At 46.2% G+C, this 22,339-nt stretch overlaps 1 protein-coding gene across 1 annotated transcript; it reads right to left on the bottom strand.

The window, feature by feature from the left end:
• Positions 1-11,801: 11,801 nt before the first annotated feature.
• LOC144134177 (uncharacterized) lies at positions 11,802-21,776 on the bottom strand. The gene is made up of 3 exons (XM_077667138.1): positions 21,631-21,776; positions 17,554-17,664; positions 11,802-12,077 (listed from the first exon to the last, which is right to left on the bottom strand). Exons 1-3 carry the CDS (start codon positions 21,736-21,738, stop codon positions 11,802-11,804), a joined length of 495 nt encoding a protein of 164 aa, XP_077523264.1. The 5' UTR covers positions 21,739-21,776.
• Positions 21,777-22,339: the final 563 nt, after the last annotated feature.

Here is a 22,339-nt window from a genome sequence, read left to right as displayed (position 1 = left end):
TCACACAGATTGTGGGTTATTGTCGTACCGCCTCATGGCGTCTTCTTACATTCGTAATTACCTTATGTAAGTTGTTTGTGCAGCCGCGAGCCCCGGAAGATGATGGCGGTTGTTTTGTGGCGGAATAAAACTTCTTCTTCCTTTAAAAACATTGCGCATTCGCACATGGACGAATTGGCCTAGGTGTAGTGGCAAAGGGGTGCGGTGTCACCCTTCTTCTTTGTCATATGCTGCATCTCATTTACAAAACGTTCCAGGCTGATCACATGGCTTCAGTGCCACCTACACACAGACCACTCACGGAAAAACGAGCTGAATCTTCAGTCTTGTCAGTCTTGATACTCCGAATAAAAATAAAGGGTCGTTTTGATTGATTTCTATAATGACGATGAAGCCTTTGGGCAGAGCTGTTATCCAATGGTGGGATCCTGAAAATTTTCTTCCTCCAGATTTTCATATTTGGTGCAACGCCAGTTTGGCGCTTCGCAGGACTTACTCTTGGATTTGTTCGAGTTCTCCTTGCTTGAAGCGCGCTGGCAAAAACATAACGCGAACACGACAAGGGTCATCATCATCATCAGCCTGACTACACCCACTGCAAGACAAAAGCATCTCCCACGTCTCTCCTATTATCCCTGTCTTCTGCCAGCTGCGGCCAGCTTATCCCCGCAAATATCTTAATCCTATTCGCCCACCTAACCTTCTGCCGCCCCCTGCTACGGTTGAATTCTCTTGGAATTCACTCCTTAAGTACCAGCGGTTATCTTGCCTTCGCGTTACATGCCCTTCTCAAGCCCATGTATTCCTCTTGATTCCCATTAGGATGTCATTACGATGTTCCCTCACCCACTCTGATCACTTCCGGTCTTTTAAAGTTACACTTACCATCTTTCTTTAAATAGATCGTTGCATTGTCTTCAACCTCTGCTGAATCCTTTCCTTAGCCTACGCGTTCCTGCCACATAGCTCAACACGGGTAAGATACAGCTATTGCACACCTCTTTCTTGAAGGATACTGGTAAACTTCCATTCAGAATCGGAGAGAACCTGCCATATGTTTCATCCTCTTGTTATTCTTCTAAATATTTCGCTTCCCTGATCCTGATCAGCGGTCTCTACCTGCCTAAGTAGACGTTTTCCCCTACCACTTCCACCACCTCACTTCCAGTTGTGAACTGCTGTTCCCTTGCGAGACTGTTGAACAATAAATTTGTTTTCCGTATGTTCGTTTTTAGCTTCAACGTGCTGCTTGCTCTGCCTATCTAACTCATTGATCATGCTTTGCAGTTCATTTCCTGAGTGACTCAGCAAGGCAATCTCATCGGCGAATAGCAGATTACTTAGATATAAGAGTAGCCGTCTCGTAATTCGTTACTCTTTGGCCAGTTACTGTTTATGTTTGAAAGAAGGTGCTGACGCTGCAGTTGCGTTTTGTCCCGTCTTTTCGAGCTCTACTTTAGCATTTCAATAGGCCATTGGTTGGATCAAGGCGTTCAGTTAACCTCTTTCGTTTGCACCAACTTCCGAGGGGATTATGTGTGTGCACGTTGAGAATATCTTAAGGGGATTGTTTTAGAGTACTATCTAGAAACGGTGATAGATTTTATGACGCCCTTCCAGACACATTACGTCTAACACCCTCACTTGTATGCCTTTCCATACTTTTTACCCCTTCCCTTAAATTGGGGTTCAGATGCCCACCGAGATTTAATGAAGTTACTGCGCCATCTGCTATCGTCAAAAACAACTTTTCACATAATAAGTGATATTGTTTTAACGTGGGTAAACCGAGTAGACGTGCGAAATCATGTGATTATCCTGATAGGCTCATTCGTGGCTCAGTGGATGTTGGTGAAGATGACGACGTGCAATGCACAGCACGATAGTCCCTTGCAGTTTAAGCAAATTCCTGAAGATCTCTCAAAATTCATGAATAATTTTTCTCGCATACTCCTTTACCTCAATTCATGAGCCGCTTAATCCAAAAGTGGATGAGTTTTCTTTTGTCCGGATCCGCACCAAACCCTGGCCTATCCACCAACGTGGGTATGTGCCGTCGTTACTGAGGCAACAAGAACTCCAAATCCCTCTCGCTAAATTAGGGGTGGTGGTGGTGGTGGTTGCAACTTTATTGCCACACAATGGAATGTAAAGATGGGGCCGGGGAGAGTGCAGGATGGCCTTCAGTCGGGGGCGACCTTTTGAGCTCGAATGATGAGGGCCAGCTGCGTTGTTTTTTCTAGAACTGGCTAACAGCTTCTCCCATTCCTCCGCCGAAGGAGCTGGCAAGTGTGTAGTCGGAGGGGGTTTGCTAGTGCATTCCCATAATATATCGTCTTCGGTGCCATGTGTCCCGTCATAGCAGTCCTGGCATGCAGGATATATGCTGGCATGCTGGCATGCAGTGTACCGTGAAACATTTTTTTTGACAAAACTTGATTATGCGCTGCACGTTCTCTACTGTACGAGGAAGTGCAGGTAATGCACAGAATATTGCCGCGAGTCTGTGTACTGCTTCATTCTTCAATGCTGCCGCACGCTGCTTTATCGTTTTGCTTGCAAGACGCGACAAGATTTACCTACACTGATCTCTTCCAGGCGGAGCTAATTCTACGTTGTTCCAAAGTGTTGTGTTAACTTTGCACGCCGCATCTCTAAAGTTAGCTAATAGCTTTAAACACAGCATGGCCGAGAGCGGCGGGAATTCTGTTCGACGACTGCCAAGCAGGCTTGTTGCTACGTCACCGCCAACTCACTTAGGCGCAAGTCAGCGTAATAAATAATTTCGTTCGTAAACCATTTTCGATATCTTCCTGCATGCCAGACTGCCGTCACCATTATGCACATCTAGTAAAGGTACGGGGTTGCCGTCCATGTATCGGACACCCCCTGCAAGTCGTGACGCCAGCCCTCTGCGCTTCGCACCGGAGCACGAGCCGCCAGTTGACCGAGCAGGCCGACGTCTCCAGGGAGAGCAGCCTGAGTTCGACACCCTGCCGGACCGCACCCGACTAAAGAAGACGATGCTACGAGCATCACAACTTCCCCTAAGATGCCGGCCCCAATCATACTGCAGCAGCCGCGGGTGCCGCCAACTTTCAATACATCCCTAGGCGAAGACCCCAAAGAATAACTGGACCAATTTGAGCACATGATATTATCCAACAATTGGGATGATGCAGCGAAAATGGGAGGCGTGTTTTTTCTTCCTAGAGGCTCAGCACGTACATGGTTTGAAAACCACGAGTCGTTCCTAGCGACATGAGAGTTATTCAAGAAGCAACTTTTGAATGTATTCACCAGTATCGTGAGGAAAGAAAGAACCGAACAACTCGAGTCCGGGATCCAGCTTCCGAACGAACCCGTCCGCGGATACGTCGAAGAGATGAAGCGCCTTTTTTGACGCGTCGACCACGAGATCACAGATAAGCGAGTTCAATTATTTACGCATGGCGTAAAAGAACAACACTTTCCTAGCCTCGTCCGCCAGCCGCCAAAAACTGTCGAGGAATTCATGCAAGGAGCCTGCACGATCGAGAAGACCCTCGACGTCCGGACTCGGCAGTACAACCGCACAGCTTATGCCTCTTCCATTGGTCCAGACACGACGACCCCCACCTAGTCCCAACTTGCGGGGAGTTACCCGCGAAGTCGTCCGGGAAGAGCTAGGACGACTGCTGCCAACATTCCCACATGCTCAAGCAGCGAGCCTCATGAATATGGTGCGAGAAGTGCAACTGGCCCTTTGCACTTCGACACTTCGGAACTTTGGCACTTCGACACTTTGCACTTCGACACTGGCACTTGGAAGGAAACACAGCCCCAGGCCATGACTTACACTGCCGCGGTTCGCAGCCAAAGGCGTCCTCCCACTCAGCGCCATGAGCCGTATGCACTGCCCCAAAAATATCAATCACCCACTCCCCCAAATCACTCCGCTTTTCTTTATTAATTGCAAGATGTCCTGCTAACAAAGCAAGTCAACTTGAAGACGTTATTTTTCTTCATGATCCCCATATACTGGCAGTTACTGGAACATGGCTGTCATCCCAAATCACTGACTCTGAAATTGTGCCCCCTTCCTATAAGATAGTGCGGCGAGATCGCAATGGGCGAGGGGGTGGAGTGGCTGTGATAGTGAAAAAAGAAATTGAATGCGTCTTAGTCGATCAGATTATAGATCACGACAGCATGTGGTGTAAAATCAGCTATCGCGACTTTTTCACTCTACTCGGCGTCGTTTCTAGATCCTCCCGTAGCCCAGTATCCTTCATCGCAAAACTGACTGATCATCTTGAAGGTTTAATAAGACCTAATCAAAGATTTTTGCTAGCCGGTGATTTAAACTTGCCCGGTATAAATTGTAACTCTTTAAAGATAACAGAATCGCATGATGCCGAGAGTGCCCGTCTTCTCCTTGATGCAGCTTTTCCTCATGACCTAACACAGCTGGTTACTTCTCCTACACGTGTGACAGAAACAACTGCAACGACCCTTGATCACATATTTCTTTAAAATTTTGCAGAAGATTGTAATGTGTCCATCACGGAAGGCATCGCTGATCACAAGTCAGTCCATATAAATTTAAACGCACATGGGAGCAAAGTACTGCCTTCTCTTAAAAGGTTTCGTGATATTTCAGCTGGAGATGACGAATCGGTTCTTGATACCTTGCCCTTTAAATTTCCCAAGTTCGAACACGGAGGTGACATCTCGCTCCTTTGGAAAAGGTTCAAGAATACGGTCATGGAATGCATTAACAGATATATTCCTGTCCGGCGTAAGAAAACGAGGCATCACAACCCTTGGATCAGCCGTGATATCATCCACCTGAAGCGGTGCTGAGCACGGAAACGGAAATCAAAGGGTTGTAAGGCTAACCTGCATGCTCTCAAAGATCTGGTTTCCAAACTGCGAAATACACTCAAGAACTTCTATGAGAATACCCTTGCTTGTTTTATAAAATATTCTCCTGGCAAATATTGGCGCTTTCTTTCCGGTAGTAAGCAGAGTGTTGATCAGCTACGTATTAGTGGTAATGTTAATTCAGATTTTAATGACATTGCTAATGAATTAAATATTACGTTTCAAAGAGCATTCGCTCAGATTTCTACCTCATCATATCGCACCAGTGTTAATGCATTTCCTTCCTGTTTTAAGATGCCGAATTTAGTTCTAAGCCGCGAGGGAATATATCCACGTTTATTAAATATAAATCAAAAAAGTCAAATGGCGCCGATGTCATTCCTAATGCTTTTCTCCATCGTTACCCTGATATTTTTTACTACCTATACGTGATTTTTATTGCCTCACTTGATCAAAGTTGCCTGCCTAGTGACTGGTTAGTCGCAATAGTAGTGCCAGTCTTTAAGTCCGGTGAAAAGTTAATGCTGGAAACTACCGGCCTATTTCACTTATATGTACGTGTTGCAAATTGAGCACATAATAGCTCATCATATATCCAACTATCTTGAATCGGTCAACTTCTTTTGTCGAATTTGAGCATGGGTTCCGTAAAAACGTGTCCACTTCAACGCAGCTATTATCCGCAATCATGACTTTTATCTGGCCATTGATAGCTGCTAACAAATAGCAGCAATTTTCCTGGATTTATTCAAGGCATTTGATTGTGTGCCGCAGGACTTGCTTATTGAGAGGCTATAAGAAATCGGGATGCCAGACATTCTTATCAGATGTTTGCAAGCGTACCTACAGAAAAGCAGAAAGTTTGTTGAATGTGGTGGAGTGAGGTCCGAGTGCGTGTTCTGTCCGGTGTACCGCAGGGATCTGTGCTGGGACCGCTTTTGTTCCTCATATATGTTAATGATATTGCTCAAAATGTTGATGAAGATATCACTGTAAAATTGTTTTCCGATGATTGTGTCATTTATTCAGTCCTCAAGAATTCTTCCTGTCAGCAACTACTAAATACCAATTTATGTAAACTCGCGGACAGGTGTGAACAAAGAGCGCTGAAAATCAATTTTTCTAAAACTGCGTCAATGACAATTACAACTAAAAACATCCCCTACAATACGCTTATTAAATTGGAGATCAAAGCATAAATGCAGTCACATCCATTAAATATGTACGCCTGACAATTACTACCAATCTTAAATGCGATATGCATCTCCATGATATATGCTCGAAATCATTCAGGAAATTATGCTACCTATGCAAGAAATTAAAAGGATCCCCATCGAGCGTTAAAACTTGTAGCATATCGCACTATGATTCGACCGGTCCTAGAGTACGCCTCTATTGTGTAGGATCCGTATCATGTAAAAAACGTCGAGCAGGTGGAGCGCATCCAACGTCATGCAGCCAGGTTCATCTCATCCCATTACCGGTAACTATCTTCCGTTACTAATATGTTGAGGCAACATAACTTGGAGCCACTCCAGATGAGCAGCCAGATCGCCAGGTTAAAATTTTTGCACTTATTATATCCTAACAAAACAGGATTGCCACGTGATTCGTATTTACTTTGTCCACCACAAAGATCATCAAGGCTGAACCACACAAAAGTGATAAGGCTATACAATGCCAGGACTAAGCAGTTCCAAAAATCTTCTCGCATGCACAATCGAACAATGGAATCGCCTGCCTGCTTCGGTTGTTGAATGTACTAACATTAATACCTTTGAGCGTTCTTTTCAAGCTTACCTTTTGTAACCCTCTCCTGTCTGGGCAGCACTGCTGCCTGCAGTATTTTGAAATAAATAAATAAAGTTGCAAGATCACCCAACAAAAGCTGACCTCAGGAGGACCCCCACCAGCGCCGCGCACTGTGCCTCTATTGTGGCGAAAACGGCATCATTCTTCCGCAATGCTCCCACACAAAATATGGCCTTGCGTGGTATCCCTGTAAATGCAGCATGAGCCCGTCCTGGCCAAAAACCGTGGGATATCGACAAGTACCTGCGTCAATAGGAGTACGTGTCATCTAGTCGTCTCTCCCGCTCACCATCACCGTCCGTGCCCCGTTTTGCGTCGCCGGGCCGGATCTACGCAGCGGCTCTGCGCGGAAGATCCCCTCAGCCACCGCAGGGGAAATAAAAGAAAGTGACCATTGCGGACAAACTTGCTCACCAGCGAAACGACGAAGATCCTACACCGACCAGCACGCATCAAGACAGCGCATCTGCGACGCCGACGCTGCTCACAAACACGAGCTCGACCATGACGCGACCGAACTTGAAATGGACACCGCCACCCAGAAGCCCCGACCACACGTCCTATCCAAAATCCACATACCCGCCGAAGACATGACCCGACGCTGTGGACGATCTGCAGCGCAAATGTCAGGACATCTGACTTAAAGGCGGCTATTGACGAGCTGAAAGTTACCGCTGTATTCGACACAGAATCCGATTGATCAGTGATGAATGGAATATTTGTTGCGCAGTTGAGGAAAGTCACGACTATTTGGGACGACCCACAAATTCGCAGGAGGACCCTTCATTACGTCGTCAGGAATATGCACAGCGCGAATGACTGCCACGGGACACACCTGTCTTGCGATCTTCATAGTTTTACAGCCCTGTTCCCTCGGCGTAATATTGGCATAAATTTTCGAAGTAAGCATCAGGATTCAAGCTCATCACTTTCGATGGACGAAGCCATCCATTCGATGAAAACCATAAAGCAGCATCTTACCCTAAGTGTTGTCGATGAACATGTGAGCATCCCACCCCGATCAAGCGTCATAGTCATCGTAGGTGCCACGGATGCCAAGAACACGGAGGCTCTCATCGAAGGGAACAAGGAGTTGCTTCTAGATCGAGGAATCGGCATCGCACGGGGCATTGCACCTTTCTGCAATGGTCAAGCTCAAGTGCTGCATAAGAACTTCAGTGAAGAATACCGGCACGTTAACAAAAGAAAGACGATTGGTTACCTCACCGAAATATCCGGAGTTCGCGACGTCTTTTCCCTCTTGGATGGAGATCCAGAAGATACACCTAAGGAAGATCACAAGCACGTCTTTGACATAAACACCGCCATGCTCTTGAACAAAGAAGACCAGATCCGCAATCTGCATCGAAGATACAGCGAGTGCTTTTAGTCACCGCCGAAGGCCCGACAACCACTGATTTCAAACCATCGCATTGTAACTGACCAGCTCGCCTGAACTCTCCACCAGAGACCATAACCTGCTTCGCCGCCAGAAAAACAAGCCATCCGGGACCAAGTGGACGAAATGCGTCGCGATGACGTCATTTAGCCATCGAAGGGTCCCTGGGCGACATGGGTATTTCTAGTGAAGAAACGCGATGCCCTTCGATTATGAATCTATTACCGCCGCTTAAATAACATGAAGAAGGACGTCTACCCACTACCCCACACCGAAGACACAATTAGCCGGCTAAACTTTACCGTCAACCATTTCTCATCGAAGGTCGTCAAGAGCGGCTGCTGGCAATTTGAGGCAAATGAAAGAGATCGCGAAAAGACCACACTCCGCACTCAGTGATGCCATTTGATCTCCGTTCAGCACCAGTGACGTATCAGCGAGTGATCGATACGGTGCTTGCAGGCCGCAAGTGGCAAATTTGCCTAGTATACTTAGATGACATCTATCTCTTCGCCTAGAACCAGCACCTTGAAGACCATTTAAAAAGGCTTAGAAAAGTACTAGAGGCAATCAGGTCGTCTGGCCTAAGCTTTCAATTAAAGCAAAAAACTGCCATTTTAGTGAGTATGCCCCGACCCACAGAAAACAGCTGCTATCGTTCTGTATCCAACGCCGGCTGATAAGAAAGCTGCGCGCAGATTCCGCGGACTGTGCGGTTAATACCAACGGTTTGTCAATATCTTTACGCGCATCATCGAGCATCTGGCTCAACCAAGGCAGGCATGCCACTTAAGTAAGAAGCGCCGCTAGCAGAAGCCCTCAAGGTAGTTTACAGTCGCCACCAATCATTGTGCACTTTGATGAAAACATCGAGACTGAAATTTATACCGACGCAGGCTGCGTGGGCCTAGGCACCGTCCTCATTCAGAAATCTGACAGAGTGGAGAAAGTAATCGCATACGCTAGCCGTTCCCCGTAGAAGGCCTGGGGCTAACTATTTGTCAACCGAGAATGAGTGCCTTGCCACCATCTCGGCTACGTCTAAAGTCCGCCCCTACCTCTACGGACAACAGTTTAAGGTGCTCAGCGGTCACCACGCACTGTGCTGGCTTGCCAATTCGAAGGACCCCTGCGGCCGCCTCGCTGGATGGAGCATGCGCCTCCAGGAGTACGGCGTCACCGTCGCTTCCAGACGCAAGAACTCTGACGACGACTGCCTGTCACGAGCCCCTCTAGATGCACCGCCGCCGGACGACAATGAGGATGCCTTCCTGGGACCGCAGAAACGCTCAGACCCCAACGTAAAGCACCGCCTGAACTCACTCGTTCGTTTTCGGTTGCTTGGTAACATATTAATTCCAGATCGCTCCTGTTTCGCAGGCGGCCGATGAGCTGGCGCAACGTACTTCGAAGGCAAGTTTCCTTAATCCCCCGCCTCGTTCAATCGAGGACTGTCTTCGTTTTGTGTACAAAAGTATCTCCTCGTGAAGAACTTCACATCCAACAAAACAGCCTTCATCCGTGTTGTACCTTCAAGACTCCGCGAAGAAGTTCTACAGGCTTCACATGATGTGCCGGCCGCTGGACATCTCAGGTTTTCTCGAACCCTGCGCCGCATTCAAGACAAGTATTACTGGCCCCGGCTCTGCCGATGTCGCCCCTTATCTGAAAACCTGCCGAGATTTACAGTGGCGAAACACACTCGCCAACCGACCGTCAATATTTCTGAACACCATTGAACCTCTCAAGGCCCTTTCAGCATATCGGCATGGACTTGCTTGGCCCTTTCCCAAAGTCAATATATGGAAATAAGTGGACCGTCATAGCGACCAACTACCTGTCCCGCTACGCTGAGGCAAAAACCCTACCCAACGAAACAGCGTATGATGTCGCCAAGTTTTCGTTGAGTGCATTCAGCTGCGACACGGCGCTCCGGATGGGCTCATCACGGACAGAGGAACAGTATTCACGACATAACTGACGCAACACGTCCTGCGTTACAGAAAAGCAAGTCACCAGACGACAAGTGCATATAATCTGCAGACCAGCGGATTGACGAAACGCCTGAACAGAACCATCGCCGATATGCTCGCCATGTACGTCGATACCAAACACAAGACCTGGGACATCATCCTGCATTAGGACGTCTTCCCCTACCACGCCGCAGCACAGAAAGCCACCCATGTGACGCATTTTAGGCAGGGAGGTTACGACCAGGCTATAAGCCATGCTGCCCACCGTTACCGAAGAAGATAACGCCGATGTCGCCGGGCCTACCTTCACCCCACAGAAGTAGCCCTAGACGTGCCCGGCTACGGATCAAGGACCAGCAGCGGACCGACGCCACACGCTACAACTTAAGACACAACGCAGAATACAAGCCCGGAGAGAGAGTCCGAGTTTGGACGCCGATTCACCGCCGTGGATTCGGTGAAAAGCTTTTGTGCCTCTATGTCGGCCCGTACATGTTTCTTCCGCTAAGTGAACTCGTCTATAGAGTCGATCCTGACGAAATGACTGTATCCCAGCGACGCCGAGTGCTACCTAAAGTTTTCTATGTCGTCCGTTTAAAGCCATACTATGCGCGCTAAAGGACGCAGTGTTCCTACTCTATTTTGCACAATCCGGCTTACATGTTTCTAGCCGGCCTGCTTGTTTTAAAGCATCGGATCGATGCTTATTTGAGGGGGGATAAATGTCGCCAGTCTGTGTAGTGCTTTTTCATTCTTCAAAGCTGCCGGCACACCGCTTTTCGCTTTGTGAAGCAATACATGACCAGATTTATCTCGACTCATTGCTTACATGCGGAGCAGATTCTACGTTATTCCAAAATGTTCTAGCAACTTAGCACGCCGTATCTCGAAAGTTGCCTGCCGCCTTTAAAATGACCACGGCCGAGAGCGGCATTTACACGACTTCAATGGTCCTCCTATAGCGCCGCCTTGATGGCTCGAAGGCCAGGGAATCGTTCTTTTTCGCAGGTGTCCTTGTAGTCATCCATCTCCACGTTGTACACAGCCAGTCTGTTCAAGTTCTTTGGCATAACGTTGAGCCTGGCCTCTTCGCTCCCTTCCTACACGCCGGACTGGAGCCACTACTGCGTGACAGTATTTCTTTACACACAAGGGCTATAAAGAGATTGCTGTTCATTGAAAAGTTGACGATGAAGAGATCGCTATTTGCTCTTCACTCTTTCTCAAGCACACAAGAACAAACTTAGCGTCACCGGCACACTGGCCCGATGTTTTCCCTTAACCTGAAAGGTATCAAATTTATCGTTGCCTTACCAAGAAAAATATTACGCCTCTCCCCTTGTCTTTTACCATATTGTTCGTTGCCCGAAATTTCTCCAATGTATAAATTTTTGTGAATGAATTCTTTCCGCCTCAATTCAATCGGTCTTTTGTGGTTTCTTTGCAACATGTTAATTCCAGATTGCTTCTGTTTCGCAGGCAGCCGGTAAGCTAGCGCAAGAGCAGCTGCAATAGACAGAGGTCGCAGATGTAAGTCGGCAACCGAGTTTAGCGAATAGGAGTTCCTTCTCCGCGCCCACAAGTCTTCTTTGAATTCCTAGAGGATCACTTACCGTTTATTTTTTGGGCGTCAGCTAGTCGTGTCATATTCACGTTATCCCAGTTCTATAAATTAGTCACCACGCGTTTTAGGCCCTTCATTTCAATCTCCTGACTAGTAATGTTCTGCTCAAGCTCGTGAAACTTAACTGTCATCCACCATTTATCCTACGTATTTGTCTTGCAATGTCGAGAAGAAATTCAGGCAAAACTGACACATGGAAAGTGTCATAAAAACTACGACTTCTTTTCCAGGACCCCTTTTCCAGGTCCTCCTTTAGCTGCGGTGAAGCCGCGAGCGCCCGCTTGATAGCTCGAAGCCGAGGGAATCTTCCTTTTCCGCAGGCGTCCTCGGAGTCGTCCATCTCCACGTTATACACAGCTAGTCCGGTGAAGTTCTTCGGCATAACGTTGAGCCTCGCCTTAGTCTGCGGACAGGTGCCGACAGAGGACCAGATTAAAAGCCAATACAACTACGGCAGCGTCATTTCTTTGAAATATTAGGTGCTTCTGTAAAGGTGACTATTTTTCATATAGGGTTTTTGATCTAAATGGAAGCTTTATGCAGCATATTAATTCTATTGTTGGTGGACCTCGAAAACAGGCAAACCATGTTAACTAGTCAATCAATCAATCAATCAATCAATCAATCAAGAAGTTTTATTCAATGACATGAACTAAATTTAATCAATCAAAGGAAGCTTTATTTCATAATTCAAAAAAAAATTCTACAAAATATTTGGACCGATAGCCTACATGGCTAGTGTCCGGTCCAATACAAATCAAGTCATTTAGGCATTTAGGCAACCACATAAATATGTAAAGTGAGAAAAAAATGAAAACAGCGAATTAACACAGCAAAAGCATCCAGTGTCCGATCGCATGCAAAAACAAGGCATTTTGGCAAACGTACAAGGAAGGTATACACCGGCATTTTAAGAGACACAGAAACACAAAAAGGAAATCACATGATTACTTGATTATGCAAGAAATATAATTTAGAAGATAGTTTAAAATTTCTGGCAAGCTTTATTTCCAATAGCAATGTATTCCAGACTTTCGTCCCAATGAACTCAATTAATCTCTCACCGTATGTGTTGTGATGGATCGGAAGATTAAAATTACCATTGGCAGCATGTCTTGTGTTGCGAACAGGCAAAGTGAATAAGCTCATCGGGAGTGGAGAGTTAGTTGTTAACATGCAGTTTACTAGAAGGGAGATTTTGTAGTCGCGTAGGGCGGAAAATTTTAGTACTCGAACTTCTTCAAACAGATTGTTACTTGGATGATGCAATGGAGAATATGTTATAATCCTTAGTGCTCGCTTCTGTAACCGTTGCAGAGGTGTGAGATAAGTTGAGTATGTGTGGCCCCATGATTCGCAGCAATAACTCATATGACAATGAACGAATGAGAAGTACAAGCTTCGTAATATGTTGCGAGGAAAGTATTGTCTAGCCTTAATAAGGACGTAGCAACCAAACGCAGCATTATTACAAACGCTGTTCACTTGATTCTTCCAATTAAGGTTATTGTCAAAGATAACACCAAGATATTTAAATGAAGGAACTGATTCGATTATACAATTGTTCAAGGAAATCTTAATATGGTTAAAATCAACGTTTCTTCTTCTTGTATGGAAGACGACATATTTAGTTTTCGCAACGTTCAATGTTAATCTATTGTTACTGAATCAGTTGGAAACAGTCATTAAATCCTGCTTCATGTCGTCTTGCATCTCAGAAACCGATTTACCTGTGAATATGAGGGCCGTGTCGTCTGCATACATGAGAACCTGCGAAAGCGAGACTGAACCTGGAAGATCATTTATATAAATGGAAAACAGTAGAGGCCCCAGGACAGATCATTGGGGTACTCCGCATTTTATATAGCTATATGTAAATTCAAGGTTGTTAATTACCACTTTCTGTTGTCGACCTGATAAGTAACTGGTGAAAAATTGCAGTGTGTCATCAACAATCCCATAGGCGGCTAGTTTCCTCAGTAATATTGAAGTAATATTTGTACCGATAGCCAATGATAGTCAGCGCTCCAATACAAAATAATATATAGGTTAGCAGTCACGAACACATTGAAGAAAAACTAATTTTGTAGCCTTGCTTCGATACCCAGAAAATGTCTCTTGCACGTCAGTTTAAAAATTTCTAGCTTGCTTTATTTCAGTTGGCAAAGAGTGTCAATTGTTAGCTCCTGTAAATTCTATTCGTCTTTCTCTTTATACATTATAACAGATTGGAAGATTTTAATTGCCATTACTGGCTTGTCTAGTGTTGCGGACGGGAATACTGAATGTACTAAGGGCTATTTGGTATTTATAATATTATAAACCATAAGAACTGTTTCGTAGTCGCGAATGGTAGAGAACGACATTATTTGCATTGCGTAAAAAATGTTAGAACTTTACGAAGTAGGTAATCCTATGGTTTTCAAGGCACGGTTTTGTAGTGTCAGCAATGGGGATAGATACGTTTTGTATACGATACCCCCCGATCCGCTGCAAGAACAGAGATGACTTTGACATAATGAATAATGCAGTGGTCTCTTGAAGTCAGTAATGATTTGATTTTTGATGGCAGAAAATTGGCTTGGCCACAGAGAGTCACAGCTAGTGTATTTGACCCTCACAGAGTAAGAACGGCCGCCTTATTCTAAAATTTCGAGCCCTTTCCATGCAAACTGAGACCAGTCGACTACGGTGGACTTCTCTTGGTATTCTGCGTGTCACTCGGAAGAGACTCCTGTTATATGCTCTACGCATTGTGTTCCGTGCGCAGTTAACTTTGAACGTTTATATAATTATTAGTTTTTGACGCAAACAGGGCGTAGTACAAAGGTTAATGTGAAATCTAAAGAAAAACAATGAACTGAAATGCACAAAAACAAATTTTAAGCGCCACAGCAGAACAGAAGGCTACAAATGAGCCCCTTTGGTTTCCGGTGCCGTGTTAAACCATTAAGTGCGCAGCTTTTGCTGTTCGGTCTTGACGCTTGTGCTGCGCACTCAAACCAAAGGGTATCATTTGTTGCCTTCTTTTCTGCTTTTCTGTTCGGTGTTCACTCTCTCTACCCGCCGCGGTGGCTCAGTGGTTAGCGCGCTCGGCTACTGATCCAGAGTACCCGGGTTCGAACCCAACCGCTTTGGCTGCGTTTTTATGCAGGCAAAACGCTAAGGCGTCCGTGTGCTGTGCTATGTCAGTGTACGTCAAAGATCCCCAGCTTGTCGAAATTATTCCAGAGCCCTCCACTACGGCCCCTCTTTCTTCCTTTCTTCTTTCACTCCCTCTTTTATTCCTTCCTTTACGGCGCGGTTCAGGTGTCCGCCGACATACGAGACAGATACTGCGCCATTTCCTAAGCAGTTACAGGACTCAAAAGCGAAGTACGGAGGTGCATTTGCCACGCATTGTACAGCGCAGCGGCACACTTTGCACTTCGCACTGCGTCAGATAGGCACTGAGAACACGCATTGTTTTCTCGTATACTTTACTCCTAACGAAAATCCCGCATGCTAATCTGTCGGACACGCATCAGGATCGAATTGGTGGTTTTCATATTTCACTACGGGTTATTGCAGTACGTTGACAGTTTAGACAGCAGGTAGCACCCGAGCATTTTTCTTTATTATTCTGCTAGGCCGATCTCGACCCCATTTCTCCCCACAGGGAGCCCATAAGCTGACGACTCGATGTAGAACGCAGTGTGCAAGCGCACTACAAAACAGAAATGGTTAGGTTTACTGTAGTTAAACCTGGTAGGACAAAGCACTTGAGGCAACCGCATGGAAGATTTTATAATCAGCCGATATAGCTATCTATAGCGGTGAGGAGATGGGGGGTGCCGATTCCACGCGCTGACGGAGCAGCTGCGCAAGGTCCGCGTCAAATGTCAAAGGTTGAGGCTTCACACATATCTCGGGCTTTGCTAGTGAAGTGGCGCTCTCGCTCTAAAAACGAAGACTCTGGCGAGAAGAAGCCGCGCGTTGTCCTGTCTGTTTCTTCTCGTGTGTGTCGTTTTCTTGCGCCGTTACACAATGCACTCGACATCGAATCTCACAGCGCCACCACCTCCCTACTAAATGCCGGTTGTAGTTTTCTAACTCCGTAAGTACAAATAAAATGCACCCTAAATGCACTCGCCAGACACTGCAGATGCACACAAGTAAATTAAAATTCTCCCACATCGATGTCACCTTTCTATTCTATTTTCCGCGTTTGCGTATTCATATGTTAAGCTACTCTGTATTTATGTTCTGGCTCTAAACAGCAGCGTGGAATAGAAATCTAACTTTTAGCGTCTATTCACGCACTCCTGTAAAAAATCCTCTGTGGTTGGCAGTGCGTCGAAAATAAATGAATAAAGTAAAGGTGGCGGTAAAGCAGGCCTTAGGGCGACAATCAGTTCTATGACCAAGGACAGCACATTTCTATTTGCAAGAACCTTTCTTGGGGAAACTTCCAATTCAAACTAACGAAACATTTGGTAAGGGCGCCTAAATAATTTCAGTGTGGCAAATTATATAAATTTACTTGAAAAACTTTTCAAAAACAAAGCGCGCCTGTAGAACACCGACCGATGAAAATATCTGCTTTATCCTAGAAGACCTCTTAGTTTCATGTAATTCAAGTCCGTAAGCATGACTGAAATTTTTTTTCGTCCTGTCGACCCTTTGGCTCTGTTTTGGGCAGTGTGTTAGTTGCAGAGCTACGAGTCCTATGATGTGCTTAAAAGTGTTTTAGCGGGAGTTGAAAGTAGGAGATTCGCTTTATGTCTTTCCGCTGCAGGTCTAAAATTTGCGTTCATTCATGCCTTTCTGAAAGCTCGCCTGGAGTAGCAGAGTGGTGCGACTTCGACACTTCTGACTAAATAAGAGCACTAGGTCTATAGGTAAGAAAGAAAGAGCCTTCTACGAACCTAAAGCTCATTCCATAGCTCCCACCCCTACACCTATGCTATTACGTCACACAAATATTTCTCTGCCCCGTCTGAGGACGGTGCACTCCATTGTGTATAGATTGAAAATCGTCCTTCTAAGGGCTGATAAAAGACGTCCACGTTCAGCCGGACTGCTGGGAATGAGAACGATTATTACTGACATTGGCATATCGTAGCCCTTAAGAGCCTCAGATTTCGACAATAGCCCACTCTGCAGGTTGTGACCAGAATCATCTGGATCATACTGAATGAATCTTGCAGATCTAGAGGCAAGCTCTTTTCCCAGCTTATAATGTTCAAGACGACGCCTTGTATGCTTTAGGTTTATAGGGGATTAAGGTCCCCAAAGCGACTCCGGCTATGCGGGACGCCGTAATGAAGGGCTCCAGAAATTTCCGCCATCTGAGGTTTTTTAACATGCGCTGACATTCATAATTCGACCGCCGCAGCCGGGATCGAACCCACGTCTTTCGAGCGCCACAACCACTGAGCCACCACGGTGGCTGACGCCTTACATTATTTGCTTGAGAGGTTAAGGATGCCTCGTCTGGTGGCGTCTGCGCTGAAGAAATTGAGGCAGCGTGCTATCAGTAGAAGCAGTCTCTAGGACGCTATAAAATCATTTATGCACATAGGCGCCATGTCTGTCAGCTATCGGCTTCGTTCGAGGATCATGTGTCCTAGCAAGTTTTGTCCTCGACTCTTCGATGGCCTATAATCTGTCGATTTGTCTGACCCGCTCATTAGTCTCATGTCTTAATGTTGCCTCAATCCTAAAAAGGCGCGGGGACCCAGTGAAGACCACGGTATATTACCGCTGCATAAAACGTGCTCACGTGCACAGGGCTTGTGAAACGCATCTATCAAAGCTAGCTACTGTGTGCTCGATATGATTAAACCGAGATGTTCGCGGCTCTTCTGAAATCCCGAAGCAGGTCACACGCGGCATACCTTGGCTTTAAACGTGCTGGGCGAGTCAAAAAGGGCGAGGAACTTCTGCTGATCGGCGACGTACATTGTCCCGTGGTCAGAGCTGTCCTTTTCTGCCTTCATCTTGCATACCTTAAAATGAAGTAACAAGAACAATACAGACTTCTCGGGTGACAATTCTTCGAAAGTAATTAGACTTTCCTTCAATGTTGACTTTGATGCTTTTTACCTTTACTCTGAGTCAGGGTTTCACACACGTCTCCTCCCAAGCAGCACAGGCAACTGGCCCAATATTGGAAATGTACTGGCAAAGGCCGGTACTACAAATAAATAGAAGGAAACAACCATTTGCAATAGAGGGCCGATTACCAATTAGGCTTGGGGATAATTTTTATGGAAGGTTAAAGTGGACGAATATGGTAAGGTGGGTGGGTGGTGTTTATGAAGGGTAGAGATGAGGTCGGGACGAAGTTAGATTGTGGATGAGAGAGCTGAGTGGCAGCCCCCTCGCTAAGAACGTGGGGGAATAAGTTAGAGGTGGGTAATAATTGCTTCAGGCCAACAGGTGGCTTTCTCAGTGCGTCCTTGAATTCGGTTTCGCAGATGATTTTTCTTTCGCAGCTGCGTGGCCTTTAGTGGGTGGAAGTCTTGTGAATGGTGAACGGGTGAGGACTTGGTGGTGGATGACGTTTATGGAGGGTGGAGGCTTCATTCTCCGAAGTTAAACAAACTCCATTTTCGCATTGTAATGTTAGTACTGCTTACACAGTAATGGCCACCACTAATCAATCCATCTGTGGATGACCGCTGACTGGAATCTTCATTCACCTCCTTCTCAAACACACTTTTGGCAACAGCCATGTTTCGGCAACGTTAGGTCCATTGTGGCGCCAAAGCCCTGCCCATTGACCTTAGTCGCTCCTACTTTAAGCGGGCACTGAGGTCCATATACGAACGAATAACATTTTTCTTATCCACCTAGATAACTCTCTCGCCGTAAAATGGAGGTCGTGGATTCGGATCCCATCAGAGGCATGGTTGTTTTTTCTGCTATATATATATATATATATATATATATATATATATATATATATATATATATATATATATATATATATATATATATATATATATATATATATATATATATATATATATATATATATATATGTATCTACCTTGTCTGCTAATAGCTTAACAATGGTGTCGGCCCTGTCAGTCTTCATGTCATAGGTGGCATAAGAGGGCTCCCGCACTGTTTCCGCCTCGCCGTTGGATGATGTTCCATGTAACACTCGCGGTATTACAGGACGTGCTACGTCCGCCGCTATGGACGAGGGTGGCGCTGGTGAACACTCTCAAGGTTCGCTAACACGCAAAACATAAATACCCAGGAAAGCAGCAGATTGGACAGCCGTCGCCATAGCCCAGTTGGTAGAGCACCGGACGCGATATTCAGAGGTCGTGGGTTCGGATCCCACCGGCGACTTGCTTGTTTTTCCGCTGTTTATATGTCATTTTCTTTAAGCGATAGACAAATCGAAGTATTATTCCACTGATAAGCACAACACATTAAAAAAATTACACGTTCCCATAAGCACCTTGGTTTCGGTGACTGTTGGCTCCCTTCAGAGGTTTTGTGAAAACGAGCCCCTCATTTCCTTTACCTTGTCTGCTTATGTATATATATATATATATATATATATATATATATATATATATATTGTCACCGAGAAACGGTTAGCGTAACCAGGGCTGATTTACTTGCGTCACTTATACGCGCAAGACGTTGTTGGGATGCGCAAAGCAGCAGGCAGCACGAGAGATGAAGACGACAAAGCATCTAGCCCCGACATGGCTCAATGCTTGCCAACTGCCAGGAAATGCACTTTAGCGGCGGTACGGCTCCACTAGAGGAGTTAGTAGTGTGGCATTGCTCCCCCTCTCTGAAGGACACCGACTCGGTGTGGTAGCAATGTGAGGCAGGAGCACAAGGGTAGTCGCACGTCTCTAGCGTGTGATGTATACAGGCGCGAGGGGCTAGCGGGCGTGATACGGCTTCATCCGGGCGACGTGGACAACTTCGGAGGTCGGCCGCCTAGAAGGAGAACTTCGTAGGTTACTTGAATGAGCTGGCGGAGCACCTCGTAGGGGCCAAAGTATCTGCGTAGAAGCTTCTCAGAGCGTCCCTGCATGCGGATTGGGCTCCGCACCCAGACTTGTTCGCCGGGAAGGTAACGCACATTTCGGTGGCGGAGGTTGTAGCGCCGAGCGTCGTGAACTTGCTGGTGCCGGATGCGCTGTCGAGCGAGTTGGCGGGCGGCCTCAACGTAAGGAACAAATTGGGCAGCACCCATAACAGAGGATGTAGCGCTAGCAGGCAGCCGCACTGCATCCAGCATGGTTGTGGCATCGCGACCATGTACTAAACGAAATGGAGTGAAGGGTGTCGTTTCCTGGACCGCAGTATTATAGGCAAAGGTGACGTAAAAGAGTACGGCGTCCCAGTTCCGGTGGTCCGCGTCGGCCTACATAGAAATCGAAGAGTTCTACACAAATCTCTACAGTAGCCGATGTAATCAGATCGTTAATGAGGGAGACCGTAACGCGCAGTAATGCGTCATCCCGCCACTAACAAAAGTAAAGACAGCCTTAGGAGCAATGGAAAGGGGAAAAGAAGCTGGAGAGGATCAGGTAACAGCAGATCTATTGAAGGGTGGGAAGGAGATTGTGCTAGAAAAACTAGCCACCCTGTTTACGCAATGCCCAATGACCTCGTCTTTACCAGAAGCTTGGAAGAATGCAAACATTATCTTAATTCATAAGAAAGGAGACGCCGAAGACATGACAAATTACAGGCGGATCGGCTTAGTATTGTTCCCTACAAGGTATTTACTTAGGTAATCGCTAATAGAGTCAGGGCAACTTTAGACTTTAATCAACCAAATTGACAGACTGGCTTTCGTAAAGGATATTCAACAATAGATCCTGTTCACACTATCAAACAGGTGATAACGAAATAGCAGAATATAACGAACGTATATTTATAGCCTTCATAGATTACGAGAAATCACTCGACTCAGTGAAAACCTCAGCAGTCATACAGGCATTGCGTAGTCAGGGTGTAGAAGAGCCTAATATCAAAATACTGGAAGATATATATAGCAACTGCACAGCTACTATAGTCCTCCATAAAGTCAGCAATAAGGAAGGGCGTGTGGCAAGGAGACACGATCTCGCCAATGCTATTCACCGCCTGTCGACAGGTGGTATTCCGAGGCCTAAATTGTGAACAGTTGGGAATAAGAGTAAATGGAGAATACCTAAATAATCTGCGATTCGCTGATGACATTGCCTTCCTTAGTCACTCAAGAGGTGAAATGCAAATCACGATCAATGAGTTAGACAGGCAGAGCAGAACCGTGGGTCTAAAAATTAACATGCAAAAAACCAAGGTAATGTTCAACAGTCTAACAAGAGAACAGCAGTTCACAATTGGCAGCCAAGGCCTAGAAGTGGTAAAGGAATATGTCTACTTAGGGCAGGTATTGACCGCCGATCCGGATCATGAGAGGGAAATAACTAGAAGGATAAGAATTGGGCGAAGTGCATATGGCAGGTTCTCTGACATCATGAATGGCAGTTTACTAATTTCCCTCAAGAGAAAAGTGCCCAACGGCTGTATCTTACAGGTACTCACCTACGGGGCAGAAACGTGGAGGCTAACGAAAAGAGTTCTGCTTACGTTAAGGACAACGCAGCGAGCCATGGAAAGAAAAATGATAGGTGTAACGTTAAGAGACCCGAAGCGGGCCGAGTGGGTGAGGCAGCAAACTAGGGTTATTGACATCCTAGTCGAAATCAAGAGGAATAAATGGGCTTGGGAAAGGCATGTAATGCGAAGGCAGGATAACCGCTGGTCCTTAAGGGGAGCACACTGATTCCAAGAGAAAGTAAGTTTAGCAGGCAAAAGGTGGATGCAGGTGGAAAAGAACAGGGTTAATTGGAGAGACATGAGAGAGGCCTTTGCCCTGCAGTGGGCTTAATAAGGATGATGATGATAACTACGAATTCAATATAAAACAAAGGCTGACTCACCGCCGCGTAGTCCATGTTAAGGCTGGTCTCGGAAGTCTCGCGGACCGACACTTTGCTCCATGACGCCTTCATGCGGTACGTCCTTGCGTACATGGCGAATGACAGCATCGCGTATCGTCCGTGTCTCGCAACGTCCAGGAGCTGTTTCTTCACTTCGTCTATGATACTGGCCTGGAGAGTGAGAATTTGGGCGAGAAAATTGGGGCGCACAGAGCTAAGTGAAGCTGACGACATTCATTATAAGACTATAAGTTAGCATGTCCAACGTTGTCGGACCAAAATTTTTCACTCCTACCGAGAGGCACCTGATTGCAAGTAGGAACTTGGAGCCCACCGTTAGTACTAGCGATATCAGTTTTTAGCGTTTCGAAAACGCCATTACTGTCGGCTCTATCTTGCGACAAAATTTCTCTTTTTCTTTTAGTTACATGCACTGGAGGAGCTGCGTTGCCCACATGCTTTCCGAGAGCACATTGTGGCACTTTCTAACCGTGTGCCCGCTGAGCTAAAAGATCACTACGCTGTCTTCCTCGTCGCTGCTGACTCGCTTGTCGTCTCTGATCTAGCTGCTTCATGCAAGTTTGTCCTGATACAAGGCACCGGAAAATCGCCGCCTTGCGCACCAATGTGCAGCGCAGACTGTGAAGCAGCCATCGAGTTCGCGGAACGCTTCGTGTTGCTCCGCCAGCGCCGCCAGCCAGCGAGAGGC

Source organism: Amblyomma americanum, chromosome 5 (assembly GCF_052857255.1).
Source record: "Amblyomma americanum isolate KBUSLIRL-KWMA chromosome 5, ASM5285725v1, whole genome shotgun sequence".
Classification (NCBI taxonomy): Eukaryota; Metazoa; Arthropoda; class Arachnida; order Ixodida; family Ixodidae; genus Amblyomma; species Amblyomma americanum.
The sequence above is the reverse complement of the archived record's forward strand: the minus strand, read 5'-3'. Positions and strand labels throughout refer to the sequence as shown.